The following is a 13,600-nucleotide window of genomic DNA, read 5'->3' as shown; positions in this document are numbered from 1 at the left end:
AGCAGGTGACCTCGGGAAGAGTCGGGTACTTTTTCTGCCAGCAACCACGAACTCCTCCGAACGAGCACATTTGAGTCACGGCCTCCCGAGAAAATATCGGCTTCAGACGCCGCCGGTTTTTCGGGATTTGTTATTGACCTCACCGGTGGCAGATTAAAGCCTTGTTTTGGGCCACGAACCAGGTACAGCTCTTCCTCCCCGGTGCTCGCCGACAACATTAGAGTTCGCCTAGAGTGTTTTCTTATTTTTAGTAGCTAAAACAATGATGACGAGAGAACAAACTTGAACTACACAGAGGCCTGATATTCTATATTCTACTAGTACGACAATACAACTAGAATTCGGATTGTATTTCTGTATTCATAACAATTTGCACATGGCAAGGTGCTCCGTCAACTTCTTCAATATTGACTAGATTATGGTCGTTAGGTGATGAGGTGGAGTAAGTAAGCGCTGTACCTGGACAATAGATACTATATAATATTAGACCATTTCTTTTCTTGAGCTTCTAGGGGTGACTGTAGGCAGTAAAGCACTTACAGAAAGGAATTTGAATGACATGGATCAACCCTCAAGAAGCATATCGAGACTCCATAGTTCGCATAACCGAAAAATGATCCTCCCCCTCCCTAGGTTCCAGCTCCTTTTTCTCCAACTTCACAACGTGAGCCATTCGTGGGCCCTTATCAAGCTGTTGAAGTAGCTTTTTGACGGTCTCTTCTTCGCCCTGAATTTCGCCCTCGACCTGGAAGTAGGAATGGGTTAGTCCGATCATCCGCCCAGCTATAGATGGTAGGCAAAGCTCACGCGGCCACATGTGGTGTTGCGGCACCATCCCTTCAAGCCATGGCTCGTGGCGCATTTTTGGGTAAAGTCGCTATTTGATAGCAGGTCAGTTTGGTGGTCATACTTCGAGGTATCGAATATGATGTCATAGTTCAAGCAAGAGGCGGGCGGTTGAAATGATCGTACCGATAGCCAACACCTGGTTATTTGTTAGCTATGACTGTCAGTTAACGAAGATGCTGCGTAGAATGGAGATCCGAGTTGAATTCGGGGGTGGATCGATGTATCGTTACCTTGTACAGTGCCGTGGACTCGAAATGCAATCTGAGGCAGCAGGTTAGCTGGAACGTAGAAAAGCCGGGGCATCGCTTGTATCTCGTTCTTCTTTGAATGGAAAAGCACAACAATGAAAATAGAGAGACATACCCGTTTGGTAGACATGATGTGAGTTTCAGCTTGATATCTGGAAAAGGTGGTGGATGGGACATTGGAAGGCAGAGCTCATGGCCCTTCGCGTGGATTGGTTGGCGGCCCTGCTGATCTAATCTACCCCAGGGACCTATAACGTAATTCCCGCCCGAGTGAAACACCCGCCCGAGTGAAACACCTACCCCCATTAGAAAAATTCAAAATCGATTATCTCAACCAACACCTATTAATTCGGCTAAATATAGCGATTTTTACATGTATTAATCTTGTGCCCAGTCTCCCTGCACCCACTACACCTAGGCAGAGCCCTAGTACGTGGTGGATCTGCCTGAGCAGGCAATTCGCCCTGCTCGTGCGATACTACCCCATCACCTTCTACTAGCTGGTTTAGCTGTTCAACTAGCTGTAAGCCCTCTTCGACGGTTAGACCCTCTTCGCAGGGTATCTGCCTAGTTGACCGATTGCGCTTCTTGATAATTTTCTCGTTCGCCATACGTAAATTCGCATTATCCTGCGCTAGCAACGCAGCGTTGTGAAGCGATAGTGCAGTGCCCTTGATAATTTGATCTAGCATGCTTTTGATTGGGCTTGGAGGGCTACTTGACCGACGGTGTAGTAGATCCTTAAGCATAGATGCTTGTTTTTGTAGCTGAACAACAGTTCTAGGCGTTTTTGGTGTAAATTGGCTAGATCTGCTGCTTGGCCGGCTGCTTGGTGGTGTAGGCGTTCGTAGAGAGATATTAAGCTTTGAAAGTACTCTTTCTGCATCGACTGGTACTAGGCTACTAGCTGTAAAGCTATTCTGAATAATAGCTGGCTTTTGGAAGGCCTCTAGCTGTGTGTATTGATAGTTCTCCAAGAAATCGTACTTATCGATATGGTTATATCCCCTACGCGCAAGATCGCTGACGAAACGACTATACGCTCTCTTGACTACTGTAAAGCAGCTAACATCTAGTGGCTGTAGTAGATGTGATGAATGCGAAGGTATACAAAGAGGTATAATATTGTTTTCTTTGCAGATTTGGTCGAATTGGGGCGTAAGGTGGCTACCATGACCGTCAAGAATCAGTAGGCGAAACTGGCCGCGTACGCGCAAATTTGTTGATAGGATAAAAAGCTTTTGTAGCCAACGTAGGCCAATCTCATCAGTGGTCCAGCCGTTATTAGAGACCTCGATTCGCCAATCTTTCGGAAGATTATCGGTAAACCATCCTGCAATAGCTACTTTGCCCTTAAAGATCACACATGGCGGTAGCGAATAGCCATCTGCGTATATTGTTTCGATAGCAGTAACCCATTCACGATTTCCCGGTTGTAATAGACGTCTCCGACCGTAGTATTCTGCCCGCGTTACTACCTTCTGTGAGGATATAAGGCCCATTGCAAAGCCTGTCTCATCAAAGTTATAGATATCCTCCGGTTGAATACCGTTCTCATCAATAACGCGTTGTACGGTAGAAAACCACTCTCGTAGTGATTTTGGGTCTTCGTTTAGTGCACGCTGGTAGTCGTATCGTACTGAGTAGCGTGTGCGTAGCTCATCACGACGTTGAATAAATTTAGATGGCCAATTCTTGCCAACAGTAGGCGGAGGTTGGCTACCGCGCGCAGCCAGTAGGATATTAGCCATTTCTCCTACAGTAGCCGGCCTAGGCGCTGCTCCACGCGCATCCATAGAGAGAATCCACTCAGTAAGCGAATCCTCCTCTAATTGGGTCAATTTATGGCCGTTTGGGCGTATATCGACGCGTGAGGGTAGGCTATTCGCCCGTCGAGACAAGGTAACATGAGATACACCAAATTGCTTCGCAGCTGCGCGAATTGATTTGAATTGACCCTTTTGAATAGCTTGCAAGGCTAATAGAACCCTGCCCTCTTTCTCGGTCGCTTTTTGCCAGGATTCAGTGCGTTTTGGTGGCATGGTAGATGGTTGAAGCATGTAAGTTGGTCAGAACGCGCGATTTCTGGTGGGGTGTTTCACTCGGGCGGGTGTTTCACTCGGGCGGGAATTACGTTAGTGCCCCGGGCGGGCTTACCTAGGCGCTTCTTAACACATAATTTTTATTTGATCTCAAATTGCTCAATGCCTAATTTATAGTGAGATTTTCCTTATACTGACTGACCTTATTGTATCTACAACTATTCCAATAAAGTCCCGTTCAACCAAGACGTATTCCGCAATTATGAATACGTACACGAACTTGTAGCTCAATAAATAAATACTTCAAAATTTATATTAATAGTATAGAGGGGATCTGAACCCCAGTAGCTCGTGGCCTTAAGTGATAATCGGGCAGCGCTGATTGGAGATCGCCTGGTGCGGGTGCCTCGGTCCCCCCCCCCCCTGACCTCCAGACCTTCAGCTCTCCCGAGTAAACAGATCTTCCCCCTTCAAGTTTACCCGCCTGCGCCATGCCACTGCCCTGAAATGGCTTCCCTATTCACATGGCTCCGGCGGATTTACTCGCTCGATACCCTTGACACTCGTTTTACGGCCACTGCCATCACCCCTGCAAATGCCAACTCCAACTCCAACTCCGACACGCGACCCGCCGCAAAAGATGCCCGCGCCAACTCCATTGCTCAGAATGCCCGTGCATCACTCTGGCGCACGCCCGAGTTCTTCATCTACTACCTTTTTTTTATTATATTTGTTCCATTGATGTTCAAGGCTGTGATCGATGCCTCGAAGGGTGAGTCGTTCCATCGCAAGGGCTGAGGCTCTGGCCACGTCGCTGACCGTGGATCCGAAAAATTATAGACAACAACCCTGCCTACGCGGCGTACTCCGACTTACTATCACCAGGATGGATTCCAGGTCGCTTAGTCGTCAGTTCTTCCAACCCAGTCGCTATCTTCAGAATGCTTTCCTTACCACGCAGAACGCACGCTGACCCAAACTGTTTCAACCACACCAGGACAATTCCGATGCTCAGTATGCCAGTGTCCGTGACAACATCCCCTACCTTATCCTCCTCCTAGTCGCGCACCCTTTAGCCCGCAGGGTCTATCAGTCCTTCGCTAGCCGACCAAATGTTGGAACTAAGTCCCCGGTGGCTGCGGCCGGAGAAGTGCAACTCGACCAGCGCATGCGCTTCGATTTCGCATTTGGAATAATCTTCATTGTGGCAATTCACGGGGCCTCGGCGTTGAAAGTGTTTCTAATTCTATTTATCAATTACCGAATTGGCAAGAGTCTTCCTCGCGCTTATGTTCCCGCTGCGACATGGACTTTCAATATCGGCATCTTGTTCGCGAATGAATTACTCGGCGGATACCAACTGGAACCCATTGCCATGTTCTTGTCCCCAGGATCTGGAACGCCAGGAGAGAAAACTACCCTGCTGGTACAGTGGGCCAGGTCATTGGATGATATGGGGGGGTATAATGCCCCGGTGGGAAGTTCTGTTCAAGGTGACCGTGCTGCGTCTCATCAGTTTCAACATGGACTATTACTGGAGCGTTGACTACCCCGCGGCAAGTCCCATCGAAGTATGCCTTCCCCTATTCTGCTTTATCTAGGCACTTGACGCCCGTTTTGTCGATCATCAACTGACCGAGTTCTACAAGAAGAAACAACTCGACCCCGCAACCCTCTCCGACAGGGATCGTGTTAAAATTCCTGCTGAGCCAGCAGCTTTCACCCCGCGCAACTATGTCGCCTATATTCTTTATTCGCCATTATACTTGGCTGGCCCCATCCTGACCTTCAACGACTACGCGTCTCAGCAGCGATATACTGCGCCTTCACTGACCCGCACCCGCACCATCCTTTACGGCGTCCGCTTTTTCCTAACTTTCCTCTGCATGGAGCTTATACTTCACTACATTTACGCAGTGGCTATTTCCAAAGCCTCGCCAAACTGGTCCATCTTCACACCAGGCCAACTCAGTATGCTGGCCTTCTTCAACCTCCACATCATCTGGCTGAAGCTACTTATCCCCTGGCGATTCTTCCGTCTTTGGGCTCTCGTTGACGGAATTGACCCTCCGGAAAACATGGTCCGCTGCATGTCCAATAACTACTCTGCCTTTGCCTTCTGGCGCGGCTGGCATCGCTCCTTCAACCGCTGGATTGTGCGATACATCTATATCCCTCTTGGTGGTGGCGGTGGTGGTCATCGCCCTGCGGGAGCAAAGCCTTCCTCATCACCACCCTCATCGGGCCTTATGTCCAAGGGACTGCAAATCCGCAACTTCTTGTTGGTGTTCACCTTCGTCGCTCTTTGGCACGATATCAACCTCCGACTATTGATGTGGGGCTGGCTTGTGACGCTCTTCGTTCTGCCCGAGGCCCTGGCTGGCATGATGTTCCCCGCTAAGCGTTGGCGTTCTCGTCCTACAGCATACCGTGTTCTCAGTGGCGTGGGGTCCGTTGCCAACGTTCTTATGATGATGATCGCCAATCTTGTCGGATTCGCCCTTGGCTTGGACGGACTGAAGGATCTGCTTGCAGGGCTGACCGGCTCATATGCCGGCCTTGCCTATATGTTTTCCTGCTGCGTTGTACTTTTCGTCGGCGTGCAGGTTATGTTTGAGATTCGGGAGGATGAACTACGCATGGGCATCAACCTGAAGTGTTGAACTGATCTCACCTCTGTGTTTCCTTCTTGTTCTCGTTTTCTTCTAGTGTATAACATGAGATCAACTCAAATATATGAAAACAATATAGTAATGCCAGTTGTTCAAATTGTGCTAGTGTACAGTTTCCATTATATTCATAAAGTCATTAAAGCCTACAAGGAGATCAAGTAGTCTCCTTGGATAGTGTACATATTAAGAAGGCCCCTCTAAAAGAAGGCACCGCATCTCGAATCCTCATGAAGACGATAGCAATCAAGTCCACATGTTCGCACATGGCAATTTTTGCACCGAATCTTGCCCCAATACCCACACATGTAGCAGAAATTCCGCGGCGGCTGTGAAGCGTGCGGTGGCGCAACACGCGATGCATTGTAAGAAAGTGCCGGTTCAGCAAGAAGGAGCTGCATGATGCGATCTGATGGCATATTGGGAGCATAAGATTGTAGAAGCGGGTCGTTGTCATATTCGGTCTTCAACAGCTTCGGCTTCGGTTCTTCCGCATCATTCTCGGTCTCTGCATCGGTCGTGTCCGGTTGTGAAGGGGCAGGGGTAGGTGTTGATGTCGCAGTAACCGCAGCAGAAGGTCTCTTTCGACGTGCGGCTGGGGTGGAAGAAGTCGTTATAGGTGTAGAGCTTCGTCGCGCAACCGTCGCCGCGACTGCATCTTTGCCTGCCTTCACAGCAGCAGCCACCGCAGCTGCGTTCATATTGGCCCCTCCCCCTCCAATCTGCACGGCACTGAGGCCACCCCCACCGGCAGCGATGGCAGCTTCCTCGTCATCGAGATGATTCTTGAAAGTCTTTTGTGACATCAGGATGCGGCGCACGTTCGAGGTGGTCTTTTCGCGGGTCTTGCGCGCTCCGGCTTCCTTGGTTTGTTTCACGGGGACGGGGATTGCCACATCACGTTGATTCTCGCGGTCAAGTTCGGCAATGTGTCGCGCGATGGCATTGGCGCGTCGTGAGGAGATGTCGCCGCCTTTGCCGGCGTCGCGAATACCGCGTTTGCGGCCGAGGGCTGGGGCTGTGGCGGCTTTGGATGGGCCTAAGCCTCGGTCGGCGACGTAGGACCAGCCCGGTTGGGCGTGGGAATTTGAAGGAAGAAGCTCGACTCGAAACATGGTGTCTTGATTCGATTTGTGGTATCGGGGATGGGGAGTTGGGGAGTTTAAAGGTTGTCTACACTTTTGAGAGCGGAACCGCAAGGGCAGATCAGCTCGAGGGAAGCCACCAATCAGAGGGAGATGTTCAACCCCCCACACTCTTACTGTACAGTCTTCTTCTTGTTCTTCTATCCAGCTCGTGGAAACTGCGTTTCATTCATCAAGATTCTCAAATTCATATCAGATATCGTGTCTGTTCCTACGCCTCATTCCTACCGGAACTTTGCCAACCGCATTCAAAGTACCAAATCCAAATCCTCTCATATCCATTTTCAATGACCGAACGTCCCTCAACACATCACAGTCGAACATGCTCACCATCATTGCCGTTGTCAAAATGATTTCGCGTTTCGCGAAGTGCCGGCCAGGGCACATACGAGGGCCTCCACCGTAAGGAATCCATGATCCTTCAACATCATCTATAGCGAATCTTCCTTGGGAGGTGTCGTGGGGACATTTCGACTCGGCCGAAGAAGAAGCCATTTGCCCTGGGTACTTCCTGGGTCCACTTTGCCCATCACTGGGCACTTTGATGAATCTCTCAGCCCAAAAGCTATCAAGAGGGTGTTCGTTGTTCACTCCCGTGTTCCAGGCGTCCGTATCCATGTGCGCCGGCGTAGAGCTCATGAGGAGTGTTTTCCCCGTTGGGATGCACCAATCCCGTATGTTCAGGCTGTACTTCTTTGGTGCTCGTACTATGAAGATATGAACGCGCAGTCGTAAGACTTCGGCATAGATAGACTGTAGAAGTGGTGACTGGAGTAACTTGTCGATGTCGAAGATTGTTTCGGCATCACCGTTTTCACACATTTTGACTTCTTCTCTGACCCTGTCGAGGAGAGAGGGATCTTGGAAGATCTCTATCACTGTCCAAAAGGCCGCCACAATCGAGTTGCGGGTTGATCTGTTGGTTGTGTCGTTAGATAGATTTTTCAATGACTGGGAATGTGAACGTACGCCCAGATTGCCCCAAAGTCTTCTGATGCAATCGCATCATAATCCATACCATCCATCTCCATAAAGACATCTTGTCGGTCCCTGAAGAACTTACTGCCCCAGAAAGGGTCATCCCCACTGGAATCAATGAACGACGGCAGAAAATACTCTCTGGCAAAGGATTGCCAATCTTTGATCGCATCGAGAAGCCGCTCCCGAGTTGCATATACCTTCGGTGCGAGAAATTTGGGTGTTCCTTTGAAAAGAACGTCCAGCTCACGATCAAGCTGCCAGAGATCCACCAAGAAATTCGGACTTCGCTTGAGGAGATATTCTCCACAGAGAGCATCCATCAATGCGGCCGAGATTGTTGTTTCAAAAAAGGGCAGAAAGTCTGGCAAGTTCTTCCACTGTGAGCCGATTTGGTAGTTTTTTAGACGCTTTGTCACATTCACTTGATACCGCCGCCAAAATGATTTAAGGCCATTGCCTCCAAGGAATGCGGAAATGGTTTGATACGATCGATAATCAACACGATTCCGGGCTTCCACAGTGCTTCCATGGTATGGTCGATGGCTACCCCCAGAGTCATCTTTATCATATATCTCGAGGGCCTTTTCGGACATGCCAAAGGCATTCCGCAGACTAAACTGATGAAGAAAGGTCGATGTTGATACCCAAGAATTTTTGAATACATCCCTGATATTATCTGCTCCTTGAACGAGATATAAATCCATCGAAAAAAGAGAAAGACGGATAGGGTGGGCCATCCGGAACATTCTGCCATTACTGTCAGAAGTCATCTCCGAAAAAGAAGAAGAGAGTCGCTTACTTTGATGTCATAAAAAACTGCATTGGATTGCTACACAAATACTCAACGATCAATGGTATGACGCCAAACATAGGAATCCACTGAGGCAGAGCTGGGGGTTGTTTATTCGGTGATGTGTCTTGTATAGCTGAGTTGAAATTCATGCGCATCAATACCTTGTTGGCCAAACAAAGAACGACGACTGCTGAAAAACACAGGACTAAAAGATTACCCCGTAATAATGATCTTGACTGGGCAATATTGCTCCAACTGGTTTCATTCATGCCGGGCTTCGTGGCGGGAAACAGAGTCTTTGAGAAACCCAGAAGCTTCTCGTTGAACTTTTCCAAGTCCATGTTCATCGACAACGGTTGGATGCCACGCTAAAGTATGCTTCTATCCCAGATAGTGAGGGGGAAATTAAAATTCATTCTTCGCAACTCTGATGACTCGAAGGATTAAATATGAAAAAGGCGGAGCTTCAATGAACGGATAACACTAATAGCGGGGGTTTCTTCCAGTGCTGCCAAATCTACATGCTATGAAAGGCCATAGTATCCGACCGGGCTACGCCTAAAACATAAAAATATTTTATAAGATTCTGCAGAGGCTGGCAACATGCCTACCAAACATTACCCAGACCTTCGGCTACACAGTAATTGGAGAAAGCTAGAAACCCGTCATATAATTGGCATTTGTTATTTGTGACCAAAAAGTGTATAATCTTGAAAAATACTAGCCAAATACTAAATTTTCATTAGAATAGTGAGATCATATCACTGTTAGTGGGGCCTCAGTAACAGGATATTGGATGCGAAAGCTGGCTGTTCATCAACACTACCCATACAGCAGCTCAAAAGTTCCACCATTTAATTTCCTTGAATTCGCCATGCGTCGTCAGGTCATGACCGCTAGTTGCAAAGTAGCCATGCAGCCGAGACCTTGAACTTGAAATCACATACAATGATCTTATGACGGATCTATGAGGAGATACTACTCGACCAGCTGCTTGTATCTATCAGTAAGCACTAGGGAAGGCCGGGAAAGGACGCCTTGCACGATAGCCTAGAATCAACGAGACGGAGGAGACTGATTAGGGAATCCCGGGTCTATACACGATGCGCCGGAAAGAATCCAGCCATTAAAGGCTCTAGAATCGTTTAATTCGTCCAAAAACACAGCGTATTATGGTGTTAGATAGACCGCAAAGACGATCACGCAAGAGCACCCGAGATACCGGGCCCAGAGATTACAATTACCCATCGCAGACGGGATTCATGAGAAAGCTGGGAAAGGGCCAATGTTCGTAACCCCCTCCCTTTTTTCGGCAGTGAATTGCCTCAGAAACCCAGCGGGGGAGCTAAAATAATGCTGCCACTCGTGCTGTTGATTTATCTAGACCGGAGCAACGTGAGTATCGCACGAGGTTGAAACGGGAAACCAAAAACGCGTAACTCGATGAATGATATTTATCAATAGAAAAGTTCCAGTCAGAAAGTTCAACTTAAAGCCGACAGTGAGGCTCGTTGTATCATAGTACATGAGTGGAAAGTATCGGGGTCAAATTCTTTGTGGAGATGGAAGGATTGAATTTTCTGGGGGCGAAGAGGATGCTCCTGTCACTGAAATTGACGATTGGGTAAGTATGGTAGTTATGGGAGACATCAGTTGGGTACGAAGACATGTTATTCAAATGTTCATCACCCGCATATTGGCCGAACCTCGATATTCAACCTTTTAAAATACATATCACAGAAATTGAATTATGATTCTTCACGGAAAGAGTAGCCTGTTGGAGCTGCATATGCAGTTGCGCCACAGCTGTGGAGTGTCCTCTGCGACGCTAGAAGACAAGCGTAATTTCTGGTACTTTGTAAATTTCCACTATTCCAGATCCACATGCGCGTGCATTGGGTGTCAGGTGGCTTGCGTTGGCGTCGGAGATGAATTTCACTCGCGGGACTCGTCCGGAGACTACAAAGCATAGTTCTTTTGCTTGCCTGCTTTGAAAAGGGCGTTTCGGGGGTGTGGGTTTTGGGTCTGATTGCGAGAATTGGCTCACTAGGTAGCCTGCGAAAACCCTGCGCGCTTTAAGTGCTTCCTGGCCTCATGGTCCCAGGGCCACGGAACTAATGCGTCTAATTGGATAATACTACGGACTATATAGTACATACCCCCATTAAACTACAGCACCCATCCGTATCGAAAGGCTATTGTTCGATTGCATATAGCCATTATATGGTTTTATGTCCATGCTAGTCTTTAATTCACTAGTATACGGCGAGAGCTTGCTAAGAGAGAGGGCCATATACTAGTAATTCTTCACTTCATAGCTAATGCTTTGAGATACCCGAAACCAACTAGGCTTGACATCATCTCCATGTCATATTGTAACCTCATTCTGCACGTCGTCGAAGTCTCACGGCCACCTTCTTAGTAGGCGGCAAGGTTCCGTAAGGCTCCCATCTTTTGTCAGGCTTCACCTGCTCAGCTTGCTGAAGATCTACCAGCTCACACTCAAACAATTCCAAAAGCAATCCCAGTGTACCGATAATTTCGTTTTTAGCAAAATGGCGGCCAGGACACATCCGCTGGCCTCCTCCATAAGGCATCCAACATTCTGTCAAGCCTTCAACACTGAATCTTGCATCTTTGTTGGATTTTTGGACAATAAATCGCTCCGGCCAAAACTCATCCAGAGGTTTGGTCACGCTCTCAGGTCTCATGTTTTCCCAAGCCTCTCTGTTATGAGCGGTAATCGAGGAAAATATCGTCATCGTCATATTCTTGTCAACTGTGTAATCCGGTCCCAACTTGAAATTGGCATCCTCATTTGTGCGTGTCATGGTGGTTGCGACGCGGAGACGCAATACCTCTGCATAAGTGGATTGAAGTAAGGGTTTATTAGAGAACTTTGGAACATCGAAGTCATCAGTTTCAGGTTTCAGGCAGTCTTTCAACTCGGCCCTCAGGCTTTCTTGCAGATCCAAATCCTTGAAAGATTCAAAAATGTACCAGAAGACAGCACGAACTGCATTGGCATTTGATCTAAGCCTATATTAGTGTGGACCTTCCAATAGAGAGGAAAGAAAAATGAATCGCGTACCCAAAGAGAAGGCCGAGGTTCTCAGATGCAATTGCATTATCATCCATACCATGCGTCCGCAAAGAATCTTCACGGGCTTTGATGAACTTTGTCCCGAAGAACTTATCCCACTCAGGCCCCTCCTGTCCGTGTTGCGTACGGTCCGACTCACGGTTTGCAAGTGTATTCCATGCCTTGATATTTGCCAGCAACCGATCGCGCGTTGTATACGCAGACGGAATCATCCAGCGAGGCAAACCACGGGAATAATTTCCGATTTGTCGATCGAATTCCCAAAAGTCCCCCACAATGCCAGGATACAATTCGAGTATTTGAGATCCCATCATAGCTTCAATGACGGAAGGGGTAACCTGGCTCTGAAGCCAAAGGTAAAAGTCTGGGATCTCTGTCCAGCCGTCGGATGGGATATCAAGCTTCAATAGCCTAGTCTTGAGGATTGCAAGGTATCTCTCCGACATTGCCAAGAGATACGTTCCGGACAGGTATTTGATGCTGATTTTTGCTTGAAAATCATGGATATGCTCAGGCTTCTCTCCCGGCCTTGATGTATGGGGGTCATGAGCAGCATAAAAATGCAACGATTCCTTAGGCGTATAGAACCATTTCTCCATGACAAAAACCATCATAGGTCTATTGGTCAGGATCCTAGAAGAGCGGAGTATGGTCTTGATGTGACTTGGGTTGACAACCATTGTGAAACTAAAGGATCCGGCTCGAACTCTAATTGGAGAAAGATACCCCCAGCGTTTGCTAAGCCAGTTCAATGTTAGTATTAATAAGACTGCGGGCACCGAGCGACTGACACTGTGTTTGCTATAAAGCTGGCCATGCTCCACTCTAGACTGAAGGCATGGCATAGTCCTGGGAGGTAATATGGAAGTGTTGGTGCTGGCTTTCCGGACTTCTCGCTGCCTCGAGCCTTGATGAAGGAAAGCAAAGATAGAATGTATGTAGAAAGAAATAGCGTTAACAACGTGAAGGCTATGGTTTGGAATTGTGGCGAGTTGACCGTGGCTATAATTCGATTAACAAAGAAGGGATATTTCTAGAGTAGAAGGAAGTTTTCTGGTTAGCGAGTTCAAGCCCGGTTCTGGTACCTTAGAAGACATACCTGATTTAGACCACCAGACATCGTGTAGCTTTCGGGGGCATTATTAATGCTGGAGGAGAATCTGCTTAAAATGCTTGAAGCCATCGTGAGTGCTGAAGCAGAAGTAAGCCCTTGCGAATTTGCGAAAGTCATAAAAGGCATGGATTTTGAGAGAATTTAGTTTCCTACAGAAGCGCGAGCGTTATCAAGTGGCCATCCTTGTGTGTGATTTCGTATTTGGTCCCCACAATTGGATACCGAAGAAAGAAAGAGAAAAATGGAACAAAAATAAAATAATAAAACAAAAACCTGCTTTCAAATCGGAAATAATGCCTCATATTGATCAAGCCGATAACTACATGACAGGGTCTTTTGTCTTCTGTTCATGTGTATCTCGGCCTTGTTTTTTGCAGAGTGCGTAACTTTCAAGTTTTGTGTAGCGCTGTCCAATGAGAAAGCAGCAAATTGAAAGATAACAATACATGAAGCTGTAGTTTTCAAGAGGCGCCAAGTTTGGGCACGTGCGAATTATCACAACGAAACGACACGTAACTAACATGCCAGCGGGGTTTGAGGCGTCCGTTAAGCTTACGCCCGACAACGAAATGGACGCGGCCCGTCGGCTCCCTCGGCGCCTGCCAAACTTTGATCAGCCACGAAGTCAACTTTTGGAAATCGTTGAGGACTTGCCA

General features: G+C 47.8%; 5 protein-coding genes across 5 annotated transcripts; 1 reads left to right on the top strand and 4 right to left on the bottom strand.

The window, feature by feature from the left end:
* Positions 1-571: 571 nt before the first annotated feature.
* N7481_006040 (acylphosphatase) lies at positions 572-1,227 on the bottom strand (the record flags this gene model as incomplete). The annotated part of the gene is made up of 2 exons (XM_057265259.1): positions 572-745; positions 1,213-1,227. The coding sequence occupies 2 exons, from the start codon at positions 1,225-1,227 to the stop codon at positions 572-574; spliced, it is 189 nt and encodes a 62-aa protein (XP_057122979.1).
* Positions 1,228-3,646: 2,419 nt separating this feature from the next.
* Positions 3,647-5,802, top strand: N7481_006039 (putative glycerol:H+ symporter (Gup1); the record flags this gene model as incomplete). Its single annotated transcript, XM_057265258.1, has 5 exons — positions 3,647-3,911; positions 3,980-4,047; positions 4,137-4,600; positions 4,656-4,710; positions 4,789-5,802. 5 exons carry the CDS (start codon positions 3,647-3,649, stop codon positions 5,800-5,802), a joined length of 1,866 nt encoding a protein of 621 aa, XP_057122978.1.
* A 206-nt stretch (positions 5,803-6,008) lies between these two features.
* N7481_006038 (putative HIT finger domain protein) lies at positions 6,009-6,923 on the bottom strand (the record flags this gene model as incomplete). The annotated part of the gene is made up of 1 exon (XM_057265257.1): positions 6,009-6,923. The coding sequence occupies one exon, from the start codon at positions 6,921-6,923 to the stop codon at positions 6,009-6,011; it is 915 nt and encodes a 304-aa protein (XP_057122977.1).
* Positions 6,924-7,145: 222 nt separating this feature from the next.
* Positions 7,146-8,527, bottom strand: N7481_006037 (cytochrome P450; the record flags this gene model as incomplete). Its single annotated transcript, XM_057265256.1, has 2 exons — positions 7,146-7,869; positions 7,923-8,527. 2 exons carry the CDS (start codon positions 8,525-8,527, stop codon positions 7,146-7,148), a joined length of 1,329 nt encoding a protein of 442 aa, XP_057122976.1.
* Positions 8,528-11,108: 2,581 nt separating this feature from the next.
* N7481_006036 (cytochrome P450) lies at positions 11,109-12,675 on the bottom strand (the record flags this gene model as incomplete). Its single annotated transcript, XM_057265255.1, has 2 exons — positions 11,109-11,760; positions 11,819-12,675. 2 exons carry the CDS (start codon positions 12,673-12,675, stop codon positions 11,109-11,111), a joined length of 1,509 nt encoding a protein of 502 aa, XP_057122975.1.
* Between the last annotated feature and the right edge of the window lie 925 nt (positions 12,676-13,600).

Source organism: Penicillium waksmanii (genome assembly GCF_028829765.1).
Source record: "Penicillium waksmanii strain IBT 27052 chromosome Unknown utg000005l:1.0-5232799.0:1.0-5237142.0, whole genome shotgun sequence".
NCBI classification, from domain to species: Eukaryota; Fungi; Ascomycota; class Eurotiomycetes; order Eurotiales; family Aspergillaceae; genus Penicillium; species Penicillium waksmanii.
This window is presented reverse-complemented; position numbering and strand designations above follow the sequence as displayed.